The sequence below is a fragment of the Cavia porcellus genome, unplaced genomic scaffold (assembly GCF_034190915.1).
Source record: "Cavia porcellus strain 051 isolate PalLab524CR breed Dunkin Hartley unplaced genomic scaffold, mCavPor4.1 scaffold_26, whole genome shotgun sequence".
Classification (NCBI taxonomy): Eukaryota; Metazoa; Chordata; class Mammalia; order Rodentia; family Caviidae; genus Cavia; species Cavia porcellus.
The window spans coordinates 10,222,996-10,248,429 of NW_026947509.1; the positions used below are offsets into that span (position 1 = coordinate 10,222,996).

Sequence of the window (25,434 nt, forward strand, 5' to 3'; positions counted from 1 at the left end):
CACTGAGGTGAAGATGCCCTTCCAGGAGGGTGCGCCCTCCTCTGACTTGGGTGTCTCTGGGAAGTAATAAAACAGGTTGAGGTCATAAAAAAAAAGTAGCACCCTATGTCATCAGTGAATATTGTAAAATAATACAACCTCAGCGACTTTAGCCTCTATAAGAGCCCACACTACGGGATTTACTCAACTTCAGTATCAGTCCCTGGAAGAACAACACTTTGCCACCCTTAATTGCGTGGTTTTTTTCTCTGTTTTTTATCTGATACTGGGAATGAACCTAGGGCCTTCCCATTGACCTGTATCTCGGGTCCATTATTTTATTTTTTATTTTGAGACAAGGTTTCTTAAGTCACCAAGTTGCCCAGGCTGGGATCAAACTTGTGATCCTCCCGACTCAGCCTCCACAGAGTACTAGGATTACAGATGTGCACCGCCACACCAGGTTCTCTGTCTTGGTTTTCAAATTAAAATGTGAAAAAGCTTTTATTTGCATAGCATTAAGGAACTTCTAGGAATCATCCTAGCCCCAGGACCAATAGCTATGGAATCCTTCTAAGCTAAGCCGTCGGGATTTGTACAGGTTTGTTACTGATCCTTAACTGAGAACAATATTCATTTTGGCCAAAAGAAGTAAACAACAAGCTCCAGCATTATCTGTATAGCATTTGAAACTTAGTGCTAACATTTTCCAATGAGGTGGTGCTCACTTGTAATCCCAGCACTCCAGAGGCTGAGGCAGGAAGATTGCTATGAGTTCAAGGCCAGCTTGCGCTATAGAGGGAGTTCAAGACCAGCCTGAACTGCATAGCAAGATCCTGTCTTAAAAAAACAATCAGAAATTTCCCAATGATTCAGTTACAGTTATAGCTCCTGGTCACCTCAGCAGATGGGTTTTGCTGGGAAGATGACCTGACATTGGAAAGATCTGTGTTCCACCTGACCAGGCTCTAGCCTTCTGTGTGACCCTGAGAGGGTCACAAGTTCCTGGCTTTAGATTATGCAATTTAGATCATTGCTTTAGACCAGGCAATTTCCAACATTCCTTGTGAGCTCTCTTGTTAAATATAAAAAGCTTCACTTAGTGGAAGGCACACCTGATGGCTTTAAAGGGACAGAGTTAGACCATATGCAGAATAAAATATGTTACTTTTCATCCTTTTCTTCTCTGTCTTTAGCTGTAGAAGCTCTAATGTTCTTTAGCTCTATTACTGATCAATATGCTCATATGTTTTTTCCATTAGAAATAAGTTTGAATGCTAAGTGTTAGCTCTCTATCACTGTAACAGATATCTGAAATAATAATCTTATCAAGATAAAAGATTTATTCTGATTCTAAAGACACACCCCAATGACCTAAAGTCCTACCCTTAGGCTCTGCCTTTTGTTGTGCTTTTGTGTGTGTGTGTGTGCCTGGGATTGAACTCAGGACCTCATGCTTGCCAGGCAGGCACTTATGCCACTGAGCTAAATCTCCAGATAGGCTCCACCTTTTTAAGGTCCCACTGTCTGTCAGTAATGCCACTCTAAGCTTTTGGGAGATATTTAACCTCCAGACTGTGGCATCAGATAAACCTTACAATGTGCTCTGAAATGCTATATTTTTCATGGAATGTAGGATAAATTTCTCTTTTCAAACTGTGCCCCTATTTTTGGATTTTGAGTGACTCATTTACTAATTCTTTCCTTTGTGTAGCCTTCTTTTTCCAGGTAACTTGCACCACGGATATAGGAAGTGTTAAGACACCACTGATCCAATATGACACCTCTACTGGATTTGGTATGCATTTAACCATTTATTTTGTTTGTTTGTTTGTTTGTTTGAGCCAAGGTCTTGTCCTGTAGTCCAGGCTGGCCTTGATCTTAGAGCAATGCTTCTGCCTGAGTCTCACAAGTGCTAGGATAACAGGCATGTGCCATTATGCCTAGTGTTGTCAAATTTGTTACAGCAGCTACTAATTTTAAGAAACATGCTGTCTTGGTTACTTCTCTCTCATTGCTGGGACAAAATACCTGATGAGGTATTTTGCCAAAAAGAAGGAAGGAAAGGTTTATTTAGCTCACAGTTTGTGGAGGTTTCAGTCCACAATCAGCTGGCTCTAAGGCAGGTTGGCATGGCACAGGGGCAAGCCTTCAAGGCAACAGAAGACAGCAAAAGCAACCAGAGCAAAAAAGGCTAAAAGGAAAGCCTCTCTTCCTCCTTTATATTGAAAGCAGGCAACCCCCACCACACACACACACACACACACACACACACACACACACGCACCCCCCAGAGTGGGTGTAGCACTCACACCACCTCTGTGCCTTCCTCTTGCACAGGCTGAGTGTATTTACACAGTTGAGGATCCTGGCTCCCTGCTGAGTCACTTGGTTAAATTTCCAAACTTCTCAAATTGACCCAGTAATCAACCTCAACACATGGTATGTGTGTCTACACATGCTTGTGCTCATATAGTTGCACTGACTTTATGGAAGGAATTGTGTTAAGTGACATGAGTTTTTGTTTTAAGGCCTCACAGAATTTACCTTAAGCAAGGAGTTGGGATGGGCATTTATAATGCCAAGCCATCCAGCTAAAAATGTGGAAAAGACTGTAGAGATCTGGCCAACTTATCTCCTGCCTGTAAAATCTGGTGAATATAAATAATGATTTATAAATGAAATAGAGTGAGGAGATAAGAAAATATTCTGCCAGTTTATATTGACCCTAATAATATTCTAGATTCAGAGCTTAAAATGGAAAATTTGAAAAATTTGTATCCTCTATAAAACATTATGACTTACTATTAATCCCCAGTCATTTAGCTGAAAAGCTGAAATTATAAATTAAGGAGCATCTTTTAAATTTGGTCCTAGCCATAAGCTCTGAGTCTAATGCTCTATGTTCTAATATGAAAGGGACAGTTAGAAAAGTGGTTAATCCTTCCCACCAGGTCAGGTGTGGGACTCACACCCCATCTTACATTCCAGTCATCCATGCTACATCAAGTTAGTAGGCACATACACTAGGATGCTGGAAAACGGGTGAGGTAATGGAGTTGTCAAGAAACAGTTTCCATCTGTAAAATACAATCCTGTTTCTGGACTTTGCATGTCCTGCAGTACACGGGACTGTTCCTCCCACATAGTTGCTCTGGTCTTATTGAATAGATGCGGAGAGGTAAAAGAGACTTCACTGGCAATCTGTTAGCACCTCCTGTGTCTCCACCAGTGGGCAGCAGGGTCTGAGGACACAGGCTTCCATCCAGGGGTGGGGACGTCCTGCAGTCCTCTGAGAGGACGACATTCCGGCGTGATTTTCTTCCTAACTGTAGCTCCACTGTGATTCTCGATTCTAGTGTCATCGGAAACTGCTCAGTGCGCTTTACTGTTTATTACTATTCCCTTACTCCTGGGAAAGATCAAAAATGGGGGACAGAGTCTGATCTTCCAGTGAGTCCCACGCAGTGGTTGTGGGGCTGGGGTCCAGGACCATGCAGCCAATGCGACACCCCCGATGACGACCCTAGGAATGGACCTATCCTCTGACACTGCCTCTGGGCTGAGTCTTCTTTGGAGTTGAGTCCCAGCCCTGGGGTCCCAACCCAAGCACAAACCTACCATGGGATGCCTGAATACACCCCCTTCTGAAAGGATGCTTTGCAAAGAAAACATGGAAAGGATACAGAGGTGGCATCCTGATTTCAGCTAAGAGGAGTATTCTGCAGTCAGCACCTGACAAGGAGCAGAGCAGGGCTGTGCCAGGGGTGGCCCTCGTGCCTGGAGGCTGAGCTCTGTGCTCATTCCAAGAGGTGCTGCCCAACTGGTAGCCACAGTCAGCTTTAATTTTTATGACAGGACTTCTGAAACATTCCTGCTGCCTTGCCTGGGGGCCGACTCCAGGCAGGAATGAGCAGAGACCTCCTTTCCCTGACTGTTAAAGGACGTTTCCCCTCGGAGGCTTCCCTCTGGTTCTCTGCCCTTTGTGCCTTGAGCTCCCGCCAGGGCCCCTGAGCCCATCAGATCAGTTCCCGGAGTCCCCGCTCTGCCTCACACTCAGGGGAGACTCAGCTCCTCTCCAGTGGCGTACCTGGGGATGCTCTGCTTTCAGTCAATCAACACACATTGGTACACTGGTTCTTACTAAGTGGATTTCCTTTCTGCTGAGCAAGACACAGCTGTGGCACAGAGCATCACTCCAGGGACAGGAAAGCTGAGACCAAGGAGCCAGAGTCACTTCTCCCACTGCCCACTTGGCCAGAAATAGAATTAGGGCTCACAAAAAAGTGTTCCTCTTCCTCTCATGAAGCCTGGTTTAGTTTTAGCCATCTCCTCTTTCTCCCTTTGAAACTTTCCTCCTGATTGTGAACTCTGCCCTCCATCCTTCCCTGGGCACCTGAGAGGGAGGCCCTTGTGGGCCCACACAAGGCCCTGGAATGCTGACCACGAGAGGGAGCAAGCCTGGCACCTGCGTCTGTGTGTCCTTCCGCGGGCAGCTCTCTGGCTCTCAGCCCCATGCCAGCTGTGTCAGATGCCCAGGCTTCGGAGCTGGACCCAGAAATCGGTGGGGGGATGGAAACCTCCAAGGGTCCCCCTCTGTTAGTCTCCTGAGGCTGTCCTGCAGTGACCCCAGCTCTGCTCCAGTTCCTCCAGTTCTCCTTGTCTTAGTTTCTCACAAGTGACACCCACAGCCTAAATGCAGAGTGGGTTCTTTTGGCTCATGTTTAGCATTTGTGGTCTGATGGTAGCATGATGGGAAGGTCTGGCGGAAGAGAGCTGTTCACCTCATGGTGACCAGGAAGCAAAGGGGAAAGGGAGGCACAGGGGAAAGAGATACCTTCCGGGTCATACCTAGTGACCCATGAGTACCCATGAGCCAACCACCTCCCCAGAGCCCTGCGTCTGAAAGATGAGGCTTTGCAGAGTCAAACCATAACACAGGCCCCTGCTGTCCTTCTCGGTCCCCTGGATTACCCTAGTATAGGACTTGGCTCAGGGTAAATGCTTGTGAAGTGTAAACTACTTTTGCTTTATGTGCAGAGAATCTTACAGATTTTCAAACAAGAACAGAAAGCAAGAGTAAGTGGTCCCCCTGCAGAAGCTGCCCCAGTGCAGTGAGCAGAGCTTTCGCTGTTGAATAGAGAGGCTGTGGACTGAGACCTGTAAGGACAATACGATAACAAGCTGGCTTCACTGTGCAAAAGGGATCTCATGTCTCAAAAGTGAGCACGCGCAAACCTTCCCAGGGCTGTGGGAACAGGGCTGTGGACGAGTGTGGGGACCTTGGATGTGGCTCACTGCAGCAGTAACCACCACCTTAGCAGGGACTTGGCTCCTAGGACAAACAGCAGTGAGATAAGAGACCCTCGGGGTTACTTGAGTTTTACTTTTGAAAACTGCTTCCCCAGCCGTCTTTCCCAGGGCCTGGGGAAAGCAGGAGTGGTCGCCAGCCAACCGAGACAGCAGCACCAGGACTGTCAGCTAGGTCTGCTAGCTGCTGTGCTGCTGCTAGCTGCTGATGGGACCCTGTGCCATGGCCCCAGCCGGCAACCAGGATGGCACTGCCTTCCGAAGTAATGCCTCCCTTCCCTTTCTCTGCCCCTTGCAGGTCTGGTGCTGACAACTCCCGGAGGGAAGAGGGGCTCGGGGAGTAAAAGCAGAGAATTCTACAGCGAGCTGTGGTTCATCGTGTTAATGGCAATGCTGGGCTTGATCTTATTGGCCATTTTTCTGTCCCTGATACTACAAAGAAAAATCCACAGGGAGCCGTACATCCGGGAGAGACCCCCGCTGGTCCCGCTTCAGAAGAGGATGACACCTTTGAATGTCTACCCTTCGAGGGAAACCCCAGTGGTACGCATGGAAAGGGGTGGCCTCTGCTCTGTCACCCTGAGACTGGCTTCACTTCTCAGGGCAGATGTTTCCTGGTTATAGTAACGAGGGGCCAGAAGACAGCTCTGTTTCACTAAAGCGAGGACCCCAGGAGTCTCACCCTAGCACAACTTTCTGGTCAGGATGATGTGAGCAGCTGTCTTCCGCCACACCCTCCCATCACATTTCTTTAGCTTCCACCTAAACAACCCATCTGACTGGGCTGTAGCTCTGTGCTGAATCCCCAGGCCCCACACCAAAAAAACATTACCACTGGCCCCCTCCTACAAAACCTGACAATTCATTGGTACTTGGTGGGGCCTGAGGCTTAGTGATTTTTTTCTTTTTATCCCCAGAGCGATTTTAATGTATAAATGACTAGGGTTATATGCGTCTGCCTATAGCTGACAGTGGGGATGGTGGAGAATTGTGCATTGAAATTACCTAGAAATTTAGAGGTTTTGTGGCAGTGAAATTGGGAGGACTGGAAATAAAAAGGGAACAGGAACTAGAGGTGGTGATACACACCTGTGGTTCCAGCACTTGGGAGGCTGAGGCAGGAGGGTCTCTACAAGTGGTGCCACTGGCCTCCCCTACACACCCTGCGCTGTGAGGAGCTAAGGGAGCTTTGCACACAGGACTCACCAGCAAAGGGCGTCACTCTGCCCTGAACAGACACAGGCAGAGGTGCCAAAGACAGAGCTTTTTGTTTTTTATTGACACTTTTTGAGATCACTTAGTACATGTACAGCTGCTCATGGGTGGATCTCATGCATAGTTTAACCACTGATCTGGGGATCCTTTGTATGCTGCAGAACTAAACAAAGGATACAGTAACTTCAGACACTATGCAATGAATTTTCCCTCACTGTGTGACTTTAACTGGAAAACCTGAGTGTGCGTGCATGTGTGTGTCAGTGTGTGTGTGTGTCTGTGAATGATTATGCTGTGGTTGGAGAAGCACCAAAAATTTATTATAAAACGTTTTAAGCAAGCACCGATGACCCCATTTCTCCCCAGTTTGACTCTGTGGCTGACATATCTGACGTGTCCAGCAACGTCACCCTGAAAAGTTACACCATGCGCTTTGAGGTACCACTGCCTGCTGCATGGTTGTGCAAACTTCTGCATGGTGTGTTGAGTGCCCCGAGATGCAGGAACCCTCTATTGACTGGACCAGTTCGCTCAGGACCCCTCAAGTGTAGAGCAGCTAGGTTGACCTTATGGCCCTTTCTAAATCTTAGTGGTAAAGTGACTTTGTCTTGCTGATGTTAATATTAGAATGAGACCAGATTCAGGGCCAGGAATCCTGGAACACCTGGAACAATGGTGAACGGGAAGAGAGGGTGGAAGAGAGGAATTCGTTTCCCTGCGCCAATTCACAGCAGCTAAAGTGAACTCCAAGTGCCCTGCTCCCAGGGGACGACTAAGAGGGCACATTGTCCTTCGCTGGGGGAAGAATGTTTTCCAAGGGCAGCTGGATGCAGATGTGCATGGGGATCACCCTACTCATCACCCTGTATCCTCTTGCCCCGCGGGAACAGTGGCAGGAACACAAGTACAGGAGACTCGGCGCTCTGGCCACCTGATGCCAAGTCACCCAGAGGCGAAGCCGCAGGGCGCCAGGGGCTCACAGCCATCAGAGGGGGTTGCGGCAGTTGTTCCTTTTCACAGAGTGAGTCCCACACCCCAGCCCATTTTCCCCACGTTAATCACCAACAGCCACTTCCTTTTTAGGGATTAGCTGATACCAAAATCCCTCGGTCAGGGACACCCGTGAGTATTGGAAGCAACCGGAGTGTGTCTGTCCTGAGGGTCCCCAGCCAAAGCCAGCTCAGCCAGGCCTACTCCCAGGGCTCCCTGCACCGCAGCGTCAGCCAGCTCCTGGACGGTCAAGACAAGAAAGTCCTACTCGACGACTCACTGTGGGAAACCATCGTGGGCCACAGTAGTGGACTGGTGAGTGGACCCCAGGACCCCGGACCCTGAACTGCCCTCAGCTTCCCATGCATGTGCATGCACACACACACACACGCATGCACACACACACGTGCACACACACACACACAGCATCCTCTGAGCGCCTGCAGACTGGTTCACTAGTGTGACCACAGACGTTTGTAAGCAGGGTCGAAACTTCATTGTGTTCTCTGGGTATAAAGTAGAAACACTCACAAGATAAATGCAGGAAAAGAAAAACCAAAGCAACAGGTGTGTGGCTACACATTGAGGTAAGTGACAGAGAACACCAAAGTCACCCTTAGAGAAACGGGAACCTTGTACAATCTAGACACCTGGAAACCAGCTTAGCAGGAGAGACAGCATACCCTACGGGCTGCAGCTGGGGGGCGGGGAATCGGCTCCGCAGCTGGTGGGGGGATCTGGGGATCACCCCATTGCAGGTGTGGAGTGACGAGTCCCCCAGAAACGCTATCAGCACAGATGCTGAAATCCCAGCTACTGGGAAATTTCGAAAGTCCTCGCAGGCTTGTAGCCTAAACAGGTTAAAGGCTGGAAATCTACAGAGCTGCTCTCAGGGTCAGAAAGCTCTGCAGATTCCAGCTGCAGGACCCACGGAGTCCCTTGTGCTAGTTCAGGGTTTCACCCAGAGGGGTATAGAGGGTGTCATCTACAAGAACTGGGGGATCAGGGAGACTGACTGGGGTCAGGGCCAGGCATGCGGGGTTTCATTGGATGCCAAGACCAAGGGCCAGGAACAAAGGACTCGAGTTTCCTCGGCTCCCCAGCTGGACTCTGTGACTGACACATCTGATGCATGGAGGTGGGCTGGGAGGTTCCCAGTGACCCTGCAGAGACCCCCGCCTCTCCTGTAGCCCTGCCCCTAAGGTGCCCAGGGTTGGGTCTGGGAGAAAGTGTTGCAGCTGGAGGAATCCCTGGCAAATACTACAATTTAAAGAAGAAGGGGAACGGGCCCCCATTTCCCCAGCTGTGTGCACCGCCCCTACCCCATCCAGGGTGGGCACGCCCAGCCTGACAGCAGCAGGGAACTGTGCATCTTCCCTGTGCTCGCTGCGCCAGGGGCCCTGGACCTCATCTGATCTCACACTGCCCACAGATCTGGGTGCCAGCACCCAACAGCACCGGGGGTCTCTGATATCCCTATCCCCTAAAGACCTGGTCCACTCAGCAGCACCCAGGCAGCAGACAGGTGCTCAGGCCCCTGGCGCAGCACCCTCCTCAGAGACCCAGTTGAGCAACAGAGCCCCGCCAAGCATGCCCAGGGCAACCCCCAGGCCCATAGAGGTCACAGCTCCCACTGCAGGAAAAGCCACATATACTCTGCCATCCACACCACCTCAGACTGCGCCTGCACAACCTGCAGAAGCAGCAAGACTCTGTCCAACTCTGATATGCTGTTTGTGGTGCCCAAACTCATGAATCCTGATCAAGAAACCTCCAGGGACATTACACGAAGATATTACCAGGCAACATATTCAGCATCACACTACAAACTGATTGTCAGACACACCTGTAGAAGACACATCTGTAGGAGGAAGCTGTTTACTAAGAAGGGTATCTCATAGCACTTACATACCTAATTATACATATGATGAATATGTATATTATAAATACACACACACACATATAATTTATGATGTATCCTAAAGTTCCTAACTCTCTAGCAATAGACCCCAAAGATACCAAAGTGGATGCAGGTCAGAAAAAGAATCCAAAGGAAAGTCAATGCCACAGTGCAGCCTGCAGTCCCAGCACCAGGAGGCCAAGCAAGAGGATCCCAAGTTCTAGGCCAGCCTCGGCTATGGAAGGAGTTCAACGCCAGCCTGTCATAGAAGACTAAAAACAAAAATCTAATGATTTTTTTAAAGCTCAATGAAACCCAAGAGACTATAGGAAGGCAAGGCGTGGTATGAGTGAAAACATAATGGACAGTTTTATAAAGAACAAGGCGAAAACCTTAGAAACGAAGAGCTCGATAGACCAGATTAAAGTTCAGTTAAAAGTCTCAACAACAGATTAGATTACGCAGAAGCTTAATTGGAGCTTGAAGACAGGTCTTGTGAAACAGCAAGTTCAGAAAGAAATCTTAGAAAATGAGAGAGAATGGGAACCTTACAAATCTTCAGGGTACCATTAAAAGATCAAATAGCCATATCAGTGGCATACCCAAAAAGGAGGCATACCCAAAAATATGTTTCATGAAATAACAGCAGGAAATTCCCTGAATCTTGGGAAGGACATGGGCATCCAGGTAGATGCATGCTACAAAATCCCGAAGTAAAAATGACCAGAAAAGAACCTCCCTGTGACCTGTGATTACAGTCAAAGTGTCAAAGGACAAAGAAAAAATTTTAAGACAAAAATACGAAGTACTCAGCTTCCTATGGTGCTGTAACAGGCTGCCACACACTGAAACAGCACAGACGCTCTACCCTCGGGAGGCAGCGGTCCAGCATGGGTTGCTCCCTGTCCCATTTTCACTGGCCTGGTGGTCTCAGGGCTCCTGGTGCCTTCCTCCTCCTCCTCCTCCTCGAGGTGAACTTCCTCTTCCATGCGCTCAGCCCAGTGGTACCCATCAGGGGCTCTTTGGAAGGCAGCCGCATGGGGCTCTAATGACCATTCCTAGCACTGCTGTCCATTACGGGACCTGCCCGGCTGACCACGGGACTGTGTGGCACTGTCGTGTTGCATTTGCTGCCCTGGCAGAATTGCTCTGTTTTGCTCAACTCTGCACCTGCCGGAGGCTCCTGGCCTTCCCTCCCTCGCTCTCACTGTTTTCACGCTGCTGAGTTGGTCCTGCTTTTTGTTACAGCTCCGCAACTGTATTATTCCATTTCACAGCTCAAGTTTTTAACTGGCAGGGATAATTATGTTAAGTTGACACGAATAATTACTAATGGATTATGTTAAACATGCAAAATGGCGGTTTTGACATGTTCAACCTAATACATGCAAGGCTTAGCTGAATTATTCTTAATCTTCATAAACTCTAGAAGGTCACTGGCTGCTATTCTTCGCATCTTTAGAGAAGGAACCGAAGCTTAGGGAGATTAGAGACTTACCCAAGGGCACACAGCTAGTAAGTAATCTGCGTGCGGTGGAAACTGTAGAAACATCAGACTCCAGAGCCTCCAGACACATGACAGTACCACGAGGCCATTTTTGCTTAGTGTTTACAGTACTGGTAACGGGCAGTGTGCAACCAGTGAAGGGCTGGGAGGGTGACAATGCATGACAAAAGACCTAAAGTAATTCCAACATTACTGATCCTATTCTATATTACAGACTACAGTGAGTACAGAGCACACCAGTTTGTGTTGGGCTGTTCTGCTTAGTCTCTAAATTAAACCTTTTTAAACAATTATATCTCTGTTTAGTCTCCCAACTTTAGAGATAAGAAAAATGACGCTAACTTATCACACACACTTTAGATTAGTTCATGTCCTGACTGTAATGTGATCTTCTCAGTAAAGAAAGGGCTGTGTCCAACTCCACCTGAGCGTGGGACCCTGGCTGTGAAGACTTTAGTGAATATGTACTCAGTACTTCTCATGGTAGTACATCCGTAGTTACTGATTGTTAGCAAGGACCATAACCAACAGCACCTGGCTTGTTTTTCAGTACGTAGATGAAGAGGACCTGATGAATGTGATCAAAGGTTTCAGCTCAGTGACCAAGGAACACACCACGTTCACCGACACTCAGCTGTGACACTGCCTGCTGTGAGGCCCATGCTGGGCTCTGCATCCTGCAGCCCCTGTAGCACCCGATACAGGTAGTCCGTGACACTTCAGAGACGGAAGCTGTTCTCAAAATCATTCCTCTCTAATAGAGATGTGGGAAGTGTTATTTTTCTGGTTGTCTGAAACAAGGGGTGATAACTGTAGGAAAACGCCCGTTTCCTGTTTATTTGATGGAAGATGAAGCATGTAATTTTCACTCAGCTCTGGCGGTGAGGCATGAGCTAAGTAAATAAGCAGTGGTGATTTCAAGATGGACCACAGGTGTTGCAAGGAGGTGTTACTGCTTTCGAAACCAAGGGAATCTACTGAGATGCTGCTGCCACCAGGATTTTGAAAAAAAGGCGCCTGGAACCTTCAGAGCTGCAAGATGAAACTCCTACTTCAGGCCGCACTGAAGCGGAAAAAAAACAATGCTGAGCTACGGACAGGCACTCGGCTGAAGTTCCGTTTTAATGACGTTATTAGTGATAAACACCAGCCTCCTGCCAGGGCACCACGTCACTTGGTCACAAATGCTGCAGTTCCTGCAGTCAGGAACTGTTGGTCTCCTCAGGGGCAAACCACTAATTTATATGTTTTAGAAAGAAAACTTGAACTAATGTTTTTCATATTTTACATAATTTGGAAACTCCAATCAGCATTTCCATAAAGTTCTGTCAATTCACTAACTAGCGTGAAAATAACACTTCTTCCACTTAGCACATTTCAAACACAAACTGTTTGGTTTGTTATAACTGTTATAATTAGACCTCGTGATGTTTAGAGAAAAACACATTATTCATGCTCCTTCCAGTTTTGAAACTGTTAATACATTTACATGTAAGTGCAAAAGTATCAGTATACACATACCTATTATTTGCAGCTTGTCTCATTTCAGAGAAGTTACTCCTTTAGTGCTAGAATCTGCAGGAATACATGACATACCTCCTTTCTTATGGGTCAGAAACTTCTGCTATCTGCTCTATTTGGATCTGTTATTAGTGAAAGTCCCATAGCAAGAGAAAAGAAGTCCCATCACGAACATAAAATTTTTCCTAGAAAAATTTTCCTAGAAAAATATTACCCCCTTTATTTATTCTTAAAGGTTTTAACCACCACAGGAAATTCATTTGAATACTTGTGTCTCACACACTATTGTCTGACAAGACTTTGTGACTCCATCTCTAAGCAGGTGATTTCTGCAAAGCCAAGCTGGCAAAAGGTTAGCTACATTACTCATCCTGCCTGAAAACCATGAATTGCCCCCAGGTCTGGCAGTCAAAGCCTGGGGACTCTAGGGGTACCGAGTTGTCATCCAAACCTGTGGGCGAGCAGCTCCCGCCCTGGCCATCTCCAAAGCCTGCCAGCCCACGGCTCAAAGGCAGACCAGCAGTGCACGCTTCTTCCCCCACAACTGCCACACACCAGAGCGCGGAAATGGCTGTCACCTTGGCATTGGCTGCACAAGTTAGGTTTTGTTTTCTCACCAAAAGTTTTTTATTCTTAACTGGAAACAGTTCAGCTGAATTTCTTGGTTTTCATTCCCTGTTGCAACTTGTCAAGGGGTTGTTTAAATGAACCCCACCCCAGGCTGAGTAACAGCCCCTCCTGAAGTGTCCAGGGTACATCGGGGAAGTGGCCCTTTCCAGCCCCTCACCTGGGCTCTATGCAGGGGTGTGCACCTCTGCCAGTTTGATCTGCTAGTCACACGTGGAGTCAGGAGACAGCGAGCTCACCCCATTTTCTAAAAGATCACCACCTTTACCATAGCATAGCTTTAAAAGTAGTTTTATAAGTTTAGAACACAAAAGCTGGAGAACCGTGGGACACTGCATCCTAAATCACTCTCCACTTTCTGGTCTAACTCAACTTTGTGAATTAACTCAAGTCGCGTTTGACCCCCATGGCTTAGGGCAGGCAGAGGCACGCACAGCTTCTGCCCAGACCATCTCTAACCCTAACCCTAACCCTAACCTGAATCTATTCTAAGGAAGAGTCCTGTCTGACTGTTCTAATTGGCGCCATGTACCAAGCCTCTGTTACACAAATACACAGACCGTCCCCTAGGGGTTCTGACCCAACTGGCTGGGGTGGGCCAGGCCTCAGCAGGCCCCAAGCAATGGCTCTTGCTGAGAACTTGCACAGCAAGCACCTCCAGGAGCCTTCCACTGCTCGTCCCTCAGAGCAGTGATCAGCGCTTTTTTTTTTTTTTTTTTTTTTGTCTTTTTCATTTTTATTGGTACCGGGGATCGAACTCACGACTGCCTGCTTGCAAGGCAGGCGCTTATGCCGCCGAGCTAAACCTCCAGCCCCATGATCAGTGCTTCTCTGACACACATTCTGGACCTCCTCACTGCTCCTGTAATCTGTACGACCTCAATCTCTGCTTCATTTAAGAACCACATGTTCTAACTGCTGGCTAGCAGAGCACACCTGTATTTCCCTAAGGGCTTCCCAGAGCTGTGTCTTTGGAGATGACCTCCCGCAACTTCCGCCAAACGGACAGCGTCTGCATAGATTTGTTATAGTACCTCATGCTGACATAACACTCATTAGCATCCACGTAAAAATGAGCCAACCTGTAAGAAAGAGCTTGTGTCAACAGCAGCTGATTTCCAAAGCATGAGTATCAAGTGAATCAGCCTAAAGATGGTTACTATTTTAATGTGAACCAAGTTTAATGTGTTTGTGAAAAAGCACCCTGAGCATCTTGAGTCACACAGGAAAGATAAATGCATCCCCACTTAAGGAAACAGGCTGTCTGGCCACCTCCTGATGTGTCTTCCAGTCAACTGCGGCACTTTCTTCAAGCTCTTGAGTCCCCACCACCGAAGACACAAACAGGGAAGGACTCTGGTGGGGTCTGGTGATTGTGGGTGAGCATGTTAACGGTGAGATGTGAGTGTGGATGCGGAAGCCAAGAATACACACAGGGGCTTTTCACGGAGGAAACTGGGAGGGCAGGATGCCGGGTGGTGTCCTGTGTGGTGTCAGTGCTGACATCCAGGACACGAGGGCATCCAACTGCTAGGGTACTGCTAAGGGTAAACGGTACCTTGAGATTAAATACAAATAAATTGAAAAGCTTTCTGTCACTGAGAAAAATTCTGTTTCGTTTCTTACCCATCACACAAAGTACATAAATGCACTGTGGCTTTTCTCCCAGCCACAAACTTAAGGATGGAAGTGTGAGGAAAACCACTGGGCACGTGGAAGGCTCCTTCAGCTTTACCAAGTTCCAGGGCAGGCTCACATTCCTGGGGTCACACCCCGCTTCAGTCTCCCCTCTGTGAAGGAAATCACCAAGCTTGTACTTGCGGCGTACTGCAATCTACAGTCAGGATGGTGTGGAATTTTACCGTAGGACAGCCCTTGTGTTTGTTTTCAGTCTTTTATTCTCAGTCAATACAAATTTCACACAATTGTGATACTGAAAAACAGCGTATTGTTACAGTCCTAGGGATTTTGAATTATGGTGCACATTTTCCTTACTGGTGATGGAACTTAGTCTTTATATATACTGAATTCCTCTCCTTAATTGGAGGGAGCAAAAGGAGGCACACACACACAAACACGTAGGTACATTTCAAACAATAACTACTCAGCCAGACATACTGTCTTAATAATTTTTATTTGATTAAGCTGATAAATAAATACCGAGATTTTTGTGAAAATCACTGACAATACAGTAAACTTTAAAGCATTTATTCCAACTTCACGCACATATATTTCTTGGAATGGAAATATATACACATTATTTAGCAATGAATGCTTGTTTAAATTTACACTTCCCCTATTTGCTGAAACTTGACATTCATTCCAATTAAATGAAGGAAAAATGTACAAAAATTTTTTTCTTCTCTTACAATTCAAAATATATTCAAAACAACATTTTTACACCAGTAAAAACCTTTAACCAAACATCCACAACTACACATCCTTAAGTGTAGTATAATGGGCATATTTAATTATTGGATTATTAACACTGAAAGTAATATGGTGATTCCTGAAACAAGGCAAATTAGCAACTGGGAGAGTTTTCCTTTTGGATACTCAGAGCTCTGCCCTAATTATTATTTTTTATGTCATCTGCAAACATGGACAATTGCTCCAACTTGAAATAAAGTTCATGGGGACTTGAAGCATTAAATATTGGTGATGCACGTTAAGATCTGAGAACTGCCAACAAGAATCAGAAAATGACCCACAAACTAAAGTGACCCTAGAAGGCCTCCCGCACAGCAGTCTGGCACTGACACTAGTGTTTTGAGTTACATGGTATTTTCCACAGACATAGCACCTCATCAAGTATCTGGTAAACACACTGCAACACAACAAGGGCCCAGGACCAAGGAGAATTACGTGACTCACTTACGGTGACATTGCAGGACGAGAGTCAGCACGGTTGGGATCAGCAGTGTGGCCTCTGGTCCCCACGTCTGGCCCCGAGCGCACACGACAGCACCCCACTAAGACAGAGACTACGAGACGAGCAAGCTACATGTTACAGTGAGTCCGCTCCATGAATGATCTGTCATATGTGCCTGAAAACTAAAAAATGTCCAAAATGTCCGTAGATGTGATTGCTGTATCTCCTTATCCAGGCAACTGTGTTAAAAAGATACTAGCTGCAGTCCAATTTTATCTCTTAGTGTAAAAACAAATGTACTGAAATCCAGGAAAACATAATTTCCATCTGAACCTAACGAACCGCCACTCCCAGGGTGAATTCTCACAAGCTGTACTCCTGACCCGAAGAATCGCTCTTCTTGTGCCGAGGAGATGGCGTGGTCTTTGTGGGCGACGGGGAGGCGGTCCCGGGGGAGTCGGGGCCTCCGTCCGAGGTGCTGGGGGAAGAGGCGGGATGGGGCGCCTTCCTCCTTCCCAGGAGCCCACCGCCCTCGAAGCCGCCCTTCTTCTTCAGTTCTGTTTTATTTTCATTCTCCTCTTCTGATGACCGCTTCCTGGCTTCCAAAAGCTCCTCAGCCACTCTGTGCACCTCCAGACCGCCCTCCAGCTCTCGGGAGCTCTTCGGCTCGGTCCCTGGGGACCTCCTCTCAGCTACGTGGCCCTCGCCCGCAGCTCCTTTCACCTCGGCCGGCGCTGGCCCCAGGCCGCCGTTCTCGGGGACCGCTCTCTCGGGGCCTCTGCTGAAGGTGACCATCTGGAAATCCCTATAGCTGTGGAAGCTCTCCGTCCTCCTGGCCCTCGCTAGCAGAGGGCTCTCCCTGTAAGGCCGCACAGAGCCATAGGTCGCCGCCTCGTGGAGGGGCTCATGGTACTGAAGCTGAAGGCTGGAAAGGTTTTTAAAAGTGACAGCTCAGAGTTAACCCTGGCTTCTCAGGAGCATATCATTAATTACACTACCAATTAAAACACGTCATATAAAGTATATTTATATTTCCCTATACAAAATGCACTTATCAAGTAGTCTGAGTTACTCATACACATAAAAGTACCAATGCATGTAACACCAAACATCCATCCGTCCACACTCAATTATCCTTATCCTGGAGCTGAGGCACTGAAAACAGATGCAAACAAAATCTTTAAATCCAGTAATGAATCACTATAAACCAGATTTCTCTCTGAATGTGGCAATCTCCTGTCCATATAATAAAAAACACACTCTCTCCATGTGAAGTATGTACCGCTTAACTTTAACTGTAGGGTGACATCACCACCTCTGATTAAAACTGTCCCTGAGGCAGGCAGCCCACACGCCACATGCCACCTGATGCGGTGAAACCGTCTAATTGCTTTTCAGTGAATTCTTGTCACCTAATTGGCATTGGGATTAGCAATAATTCACTAAATAAGTCAGAAGCAAAGATGGGGCTCAGGGTACAGCTCAGCAGGAGAACAGACACTTCACTTGGACGCGTGAAGCCTTAGGTTCAATCCCAGCACCCCCGCACCATGAGGGAAAAAAGGGCAGGGATGCTTTTCTAGGTAAAGAACTGGAGAAATTTACAGACATTCTGAAACACTGAGCACCAACATGAAGTGTGAATCACAGACACACTCAAAGAAAACCCTGCTGACCCCCTCCATCACGGCAGCGCCAGGCCCAGCCCCCACCCACCTGGAACTGGACTCTCGCAGGCGGCTGTGCTGAACCACAGAGGTGGCAGGGCTGATGTTCGGGGTGGCGCAGCGCGACGTGCTCAGGTCACACTGATCCAGCAGCTTGAGCAGCTCTTCCTCAGTCGGGCCCCCTACGTCTGAGGGGGATAGAGGCTCAGTGCACCGCGGGCCTCGAGGCCCCCAGGAGCAGCGCCGAGCCGGGCACCTACCCTTGTCCTCGCTCCTGCCGACCATGTCCATCGCCGTGGTCAGGTCCCACATCTGGATGCTGCCGTTGGTGTGGCCTGTGAACAGGTAGCGCCGTGGCCGCGAGCCCATCCTGCTGGAGCCCTCGCACTCGCGTACGGTGAAGGCGGAGATGGTCGTGCAGTCCACAGCCTGGATCTCGCAGATCCTGTGAAGCACCAGGACGGTGTGACCGCGGGGAGTAGCTTCTGCCTAGAAGCTACTCCTAACTTCCCGTTTACATGGCTACGGCTGCACACACAACTGGAGCAGGCTCAAGGGACTCGGGCAGCATCGGCAGGAACACAACTCAAGCTCAGCTACTGTCAGTCTAGAGAAAGGTTCTCACACGGCAATGCATCAACGAACTGAAGTAAAGCAAAAGTAAGGCAGACAAGCGGAAAGGGCCTGATAAGAACACATTCTTTAAAAGGAGCTGCTGTGAAAAAAGGCAGAAAAAAAAGTAAACAAAATCAGGCTGAAGAGATCTTGAAAGTCATTAAAACTTATACGCAAAAAAGGAAAAACAAAAAAGCAAAGAAGAAACCAGAAAGCAGGGGGAAGGCCCTAGGAGCTGGCCTATCGGTGTCCTCTGTGAGGGTAACACTCGGGTACGGATAGTGAACTCAGGGCCTCGTGCGTACTAGACAAACACCACACTGAGCTGTCTAATCCATCCTCTTTGTAAATTTTGAGACAGGCCTCACCTGAATTGCACAGTCTGCCACCAGACCTGCAATCCTCCTGCCTCAGCCTTCAGAGTAGCTGGAATTACAAATAGGTGCCACACTGCCCACTGAAACAATTACCATCTACCCATCAATGAAGAACCAGGGATAACGCAAAGCAATGATTTCCCCGATCATATAAGGGCTAGCTAATTGTATTCCAATGAACTATTTATCTCAGCTTGCTTCAAAACAAGCTTGAAGGAGCTGATTTTAAAAAAAGGAAAAGGAATCAGCATGAGGTAAAATCTGAGGAAGAGGAGACACAATCTACGTAAGGGTGAGAGACATCACAACACCAGTGAGTGGAAACCGAAGGGTAGCTGGCTTCTAGTCAGCGAGGAAGCGGGCGCTGACACTGGCTGCGCGCTGGCTCGGCTCGGCGCTGGTTTCAGGGAAAGGCTTCCGGTATTTCACCACTGGACACGAGACTTGCAACAATGATGTTTGTAGATTATCGGGTTAAAGGACTTCCTTACGTATTTGCTAGGATTTTAAAAACTCACAAATGAGTGTAGCTTGTCAAATGTATTTTGTTTATCAAGATGAACATAATTTTTCTCACTACTACTTAATATTTACAAACTTATGAATAATTAAAATAGATTCCTTCAGATAAATCAACAGTTGTTTGATGTTTTTGCTCTTCCTCCTCCTTTAATGCAGACTCCTTTAATGCTCCTTTAATGATTCCTTCAAATTTTTCTATTGATTTTTCCCCATTTCCCTACAATAAAATCCTTTCGTTTCATTCCCACTGAGAGGCTGAACTGCCTGAACACTAAGCTTTGCTTCCCAATAGATTCATCAAGACTGATTTTCCACTCACTTCTACAAAGTAACTTCTACTTATTTTAATAACTATAGTTTTCCCTCAGGAACCAGAAACTTAAGTGATAAAATCAGTTTCAGCATGCAGAAACTAGTTGATTACAATATACTGACACACTCTGAAATAATACAAGGGGTTATAAAACTGACACGGAGATGACATCCTCCATCACTAAAGGATGTTATGACAGCACTTGTAATAAACACTTGGCAGCTGCTTGCTGAATATACTCCAAACCCTAAATCACTGTGCTTTGCAACACATTTTGTGAGATAACAATTTGGCCTCTATAGTACAGGGTTCTAATACATTTTTTTCTAAAATAAATATATAAAGCAAGCTACCAAAAAGATGGTTTGGTACAAAAAAGTCATTTTCTGCAATTAATTTGCTGATCAGCTGCTAATGAACACAAGGAATAAACTTTGATATTCCTTTGATAAAAATTTAGTATCTCTCAAGTTTACTCATTAAAATACTGGGCACTAAGGGATATGCTAAAGAAAGACAACCAAGAAATTTTAAAAATATCAGTAGCATCAGTAACATTAAAATGAACACAGATAACTTGCTCAATAACTACAAACATGAATTTTCCTTTCTTCATTGGTCTCACATGCAAAAAAATCTATTTTTGAAGAGACATTAAAGCTCAATTCAATACTACAAACAATTTTAAAAGAAGTAAAATTTCAGTCAACACAGCGGAAGAAACTTTTACTAAACATCTATTATAGTCTCAAAACTATGTGTGGTATTTTTGTATGTTTTTAACTCATTTTATCCAATAAAAATAGTCAAATCTTATTTTGTAAAGAAACTGAATCATATTTAGTAAAGAAACTAGATTTCAGGGAACCAAATAAATTTACACAGCTAGGAGCAGGAGATAACCAGAATTAGAACTGACTTTATCTGTCACCCAACTCACTGCACCTTCATTTGACATCTAAACAGAAATCACTCCTGAACAGTGCCGGCCCAGTCATGGAAGCTCAGGGCAGCAGCATTCGCGGTGTGCAGGTCTTGAGGCAAACACAAAAAAACAGAACTTTTCTTCTCATGCAAAAAGGTTAACTTCCCTCTGTACTGAAGTGGGTAGAAGGTGGAAATGGTGGAAACTATGAAACAAAGGAAGCACGGGCAGTGAACTGTGTGCTGTGTCAAGATTATGCAAACATTACAGCTGTTAACGAGCACGATTTAATGCTTCTGCGTCTCTATTCTTTAAGGTACACTGACGGAAAATCTGGAGTACATTTTATTTGAGAAGTAAATAATGTGTACAGATCTATAATGTAAAGGGATTAAAAATACTTAAATCCCAGGCTTCTGTTCTCTAGTAAGGAACTGAATGTTCTCATGAAAAAAACTGATGAATGGCTATACTGGGCATAAAAAATTCACCGCCCTCTTACTCTACTACAACACTAGTTGTTCCTAATTATCCAAAGTTGTTCCAAAATTATCCAGTGAAAACTTTAAGTTCTAATTTATCTCATGTTGTTTTTAGTTTATGGAACAAGACAATGACACAGACTTCTCTAGGTCTGCTTTAGTCACCCGCTTGCATCAGTGTAACAAACTGGCACAGGTTTCACAGACAAACAAGCTCCCAGCCAGAGCGTCTTTACAGATGGTATCACCTCTTCCCAGTAGACGACAGCCGGACGAACAATTTGTTAGTGATGGGAACAACTTTCTGAATAAACACCTGCTGGTCATCTCGCTCTCCAAAAGGCCCTTGGGCAGAAAAGAAAAAAATATCACAGAAAGTTCATAACAATTCGTTTCAGTTTACAAGACCAACAACACCTCTCCTGCAAAAGGAATTCTTCATGTCTATCAATGTGTCTTCCTGAACTTCAGTCAAAATCAGATGCAAAACATGTTAGAAGGACTGCCACTGGAAATCCCTTCCAGGTGGAGTGTTACTTAATCTTCATGCTTCAACTAGAAATGCTCCTAAAGGTTGGAGTTTGGAAATTTGTGCATTCATAATGAGGTATCTTGGGAGACGGGACCTAAGTTTAAACACAAAAGTAATGTTCCACATGTACCTTACATGCACAGACTGAGAGTAACTTTATATATTTTATATATTTATATTTTATAAATTTTATATAATTTTGTATATAAAATGAAGTTTCAGCTGAGGATATATCTTAGCGACATTGCACTTGTCTGACCAGCACAAGGTTCTGAGTATGATCCCTGGTACAGAAAACAACAAACAGCAAAACTATATATATATATATATGTGTGTAGTTTATCATGTAAAGTTTTTCACTTTTCTTGTTAGGGTTGAAAAGTTTTGGATGTTGGAGTATATTTAGGATTCAAATTTTTGGATTAGGGACGCCCAACCTGTACTGTTACATCTTGCAAGGTTTTCAGTCTGAAAACCAAAGATTCAATTATTTTCACTGTACTCTGTTGAACAAAGCAGGCAACAGTATAAAAAGTACTTACGTACAAAACCTAACAATATCAAATTTTAATGTCTTATATCATGTTCATTAGCTAAAATAATATCAATTCACTGTTTATAAAACTTGTGATGAGATGCAATGAAAATTTCCAAAGACAATATATCCCAAGACATATGAATCACAAATATTGAATGAATGAAACAATGGCATCTTTATTAGTCAGCAAACGCACTGTGCTTTCCACATGCCATGATACATGCTTTACATGCGTTAAATCATTTTAATCATCACCACCACATAAGGAGGCACATTATTACCTCCATTTTATAGATGACAAAACTCAGACACCAAGAGACTGGACAAGAGGCGCCACAGGTGCTATGTACAGACCCAGAAATGGAGTGGACTCAGCCTGCCTGGGCACCACCGCCTCTCACTGCACACAACTGGATACGCTATTCAATTACTGAGCCACTTTCTCAAGTTCAACCCAACGAGATGGCGCGACAGCCCCATCCAGGCCCTGCAGACAGTGACGACGAATAAAACTCCCATGGAGACGGACCCTGTCTCCCCTGCCCCTTGTATCTCGCCAGATTATGCCGCTGCATGGTGCAGCGTTTGCCTAGCACACATTGGGCCCTGGGCTCATCTCCAGAACCATGAAAGAGTAAAAACCAGAAACAACCCAACCCGACCCTGACATGAGGTGCACCCATCATCTACACTTCCTACCTTACTCAGCTACCCACGCCCCCAATCCAGTCTCTCACCTCTCCCCAAAGTGACTCCTGTCCTTGGAACACAGGATGCCACTCGTCTTCCCTATTTCAATGGGGAGAAGTGAACAGGAATCACAAATGCGAAAGCTGAGGTTCTCTGCCTTTAACCCACTCCGTTACCTTCTGTCTTTCAGTCACTTCCAGTCCCCATGTCCCTGCTATCTATTACAATCTTACACAGCATTCACTTTATTCCACTATGCAGCCTAGGTGATCTTAAATCTTACACTTCTTAAAGTTTTCTGAAATCTTCACGTAAGAGATGAATGCAAATGTCATACTTTCATGGAAATCAATTCTGAGCGCTCCTTCCAGTCCTCCACCAGTATTGTAATTTCCGCTTCTCCACATGAGTGGAGAGGCCACTGGTCAACCAGGGAGTCCTGCAGCTCCAGTGCAGAAATCCCAAATGCACTGCACAGAGTCGCTTCAGAGGGCCCAGATGACCCCATGGCTGGGTGAGTGACCGTGTCTGCTGCACAGCAGAGACAGACAACCTTTCCACGCCTCCTGCGGACACCACAGCACATCGATATAACATACTACACTGTTTCCCAGTGGACATTACGATGCCATCAAAAGCATCTGATTATTCAAACACACAGACCTTTCCTAGCTTTGGGTTTATTTTCAGTAGATTACTGGTAAAAAAGAAGACATATTAAAAGTTTCTAGTGTGAACAGTTCCTCTGGTTTTAGTTATTTACAAAAGTGAACATCTGGAGATGATGTTATTTGAATAAAGGCTAGTAGGATAAAAATGCTTATGTAACTTTGAAACAGTAAGAAACGCTCCATAATATAATTCTGCGAATTGAAAGAAACTATTCAATCTTGAATGAGTTTCAAAATTAAAATGAAAAATCTACATTTAAGACTTAGATTTCTACCGCCACTGACAGACCTCATTGGTGCCGCTCGCATGCTGTCAGACAGTTCTCCGAACGTAACCCACCTATGTCATTCCCAGAGGAGCAGCTCCCCTGGCTCTCTGGCTCCTCCAAAGACAGAATCTTGAATGACGCTAAAGGTGTGGAGCCCGGCTGAGTAGAGATCATGCCTCTGAACCGCGTCACCGTCCATGTGCGCACATGATTGTTATCTGCACAGACTAGGAGGGAGAGAGAATGTAAAAGGTCACAAGATGCAGTTATAAGGGCACCACCAAGCGCACTTAATTTTTAAAGCACATTTTAATTTTTTCATTATGCTCTACATTAAACACATTAAGTGGCAAATGACACGTTTATCTTAAAATCACAATTTGTATCGAGCTAATGAAAGTGAGAGAACTGAATAGCTCATCTGATGCAAATGTAAGGTACATGAACACATTTCTAGGACCTTTATAAAAACAGACCGTAAGGTATAAATACAGAGACAGTTTAAGAACTATGTAAGAGACAAGGTCTGTGGGGAACCATACGGTAAGTGGTTTCCTACTTTATTTTTCCAGTCACAGAAACCACTTATGTCACTCAAGTTCAGCAGTTACTGAACAATTGCTGTCACAAGTGACATCTGTCAAGTATTTGGTAGGAACCAGCTGCTTATTGACCACCTGAGGTCACATTAAGGAACGTTAAGACTCTGTGCTGGAGCTGAGCATTCCTTTTATATAAAGTAAGAATGTCTGCATTAAGAAGCACGATCTATTTTATTCCTTTTTTGAGTGAAAATACTGTAAATGGTTGTGTAAGGAGATTCCTCCTAACCACCCACCTTTATGTATTTATCCAAATATGTATTCCATTAAAGGTAAAAATAAAAAACGGTATCACTAATCCAAGAGCTATACTTTTTGGCATGTCTTAATTTAAAAAAACTAATGTATTGTTTACAGTAATTTCAGAAAATCTGTTATTATTAACAAAGAGCCACCAGTAAACATTAATAATGTATCCAAAACCATTTCTAGGCACACATAGCAATTTTCTACTGGTAAAGTATCAATTACATATTTTAAACCAAACCTTGTAAGAATTTTACTTTTGGAAAATAGCAACATCTGTAAATGTTTTATTCTTATGAAATAAAATTCTCCATTCTCAGAATGTCAATTTTCTAACAAAAGTGACATTTTTAGTTTCAGGATATGAAATCACAGGAGATAATTTCCTGATTTCACTCTTAACTTTACTAGGATTTAGAAAAATAACTTAAATAATTTTGGCTGATTTAACTAGGTATTTGTAATAATAATTCTTGGTATAAGTATTAAACAAAATTTTTGCTTTCAAGCATTAGAACACACCGGAAGAAAAACCAATGTGCTTACATTTATGCTGATGTCCACTAGGTGGCAGACTACCATAGCTAAGCATATGTAAAGTGCTCCAGACCTTTGGTTAAAACGTACATTTTTCTTTTCTTTCTTGAGACGAAGTCTCACTACAGAGCCTGGCACTGAAATTGTGATCTTCCCGCCTGCCTCAGACTCACAGACTGGGGTGACAGGCATGTACCTCCATGCCCAGCTAAACAGAACTTTTTTCTTCATCATCTTTATTTAAACTTCAAACCTACACGAATGTTTCACGTTAAAATACAAATTCTACTAACTTCTTTGGCACTGCATCCTACACCAGCAGTACAGCCAGAATAACAGCAATGAGTGTGATCTCTAAGCACAGTCATGTAATACACATGCTGCCAGAAGGAGCCCGTGCTGTCATTTAAACCATACGGCACTTGTTCAGCACGTTTTATGTGCCAAGAACTACGCTAAGTGCCAAGACCAACAGCAGAACCAAAGTGCTGTAGGTGCACAACTTCTCCTCTGTAAGAGGAGATGGA

The 25,434-nt window shown here is 45.3% G+C and overlaps 2 protein-coding genes across 7 annotated transcripts in view; one reads left to right on the forward strand and one right to left on the reverse strand.

The window, feature by feature from the left end:
* Ush2a (usherin) overlaps positions 1-15,473 on the forward strand; it is a 658,323-nt gene extending 642,850 nt beyond the window's left edge. For all 4 annotated transcript variants that reach the window (XM_063236705.1, XM_063236706.1, XM_063236707.1 and 1 more), the window contains 4 exons: positions 1,694-1,777; positions 5,588-5,832; positions 7,588-7,809; positions 11,452-15,473. In XM_063236705.1, coding sequence (XP_063092775.1) covers positions 1,694-1,777; positions 5,588-5,832; positions 7,588-7,809; positions 11,452-11,541 — 641 coding nt within the window. In that variant the 3' untranslated portion in view covers positions 11,542-15,473. The remainder of the gene's footprint in view (positions 1-1,693; positions 1,778-5,587; positions 5,833-7,587; positions 7,810-11,451) is intronic.
* Kctd3 (potassium channel tetramerization domain containing 3) overlaps positions 15,165-25,434 on the reverse strand; it is a 41,511-nt gene continuing 31,241 nt past the window's right edge. For all 3 annotated transcript variants that reach the window (XM_063236710.1, XM_063236709.1, XM_063236708.1), the window contains 5 exons: positions 23,594-23,749; positions 21,071-21,167; positions 17,849-18,033; positions 17,638-17,776; positions 15,165-16,846 (listed from right to left, as the gene is read on the reverse strand). In XM_063236710.1, coding sequence (XP_063092780.1) covers positions 16,285-16,846; positions 17,638-17,776; positions 17,849-18,033; positions 21,071-21,167; positions 23,594-23,749 — 1,139 coding nt within the window. In that variant the 3' untranslated portion in view covers positions 15,165-16,284. The remainder of the gene's footprint in view (positions 16,847-17,637; positions 17,777-17,848; positions 18,034-21,070; positions 21,168-23,593; positions 23,750-25,434) is intronic.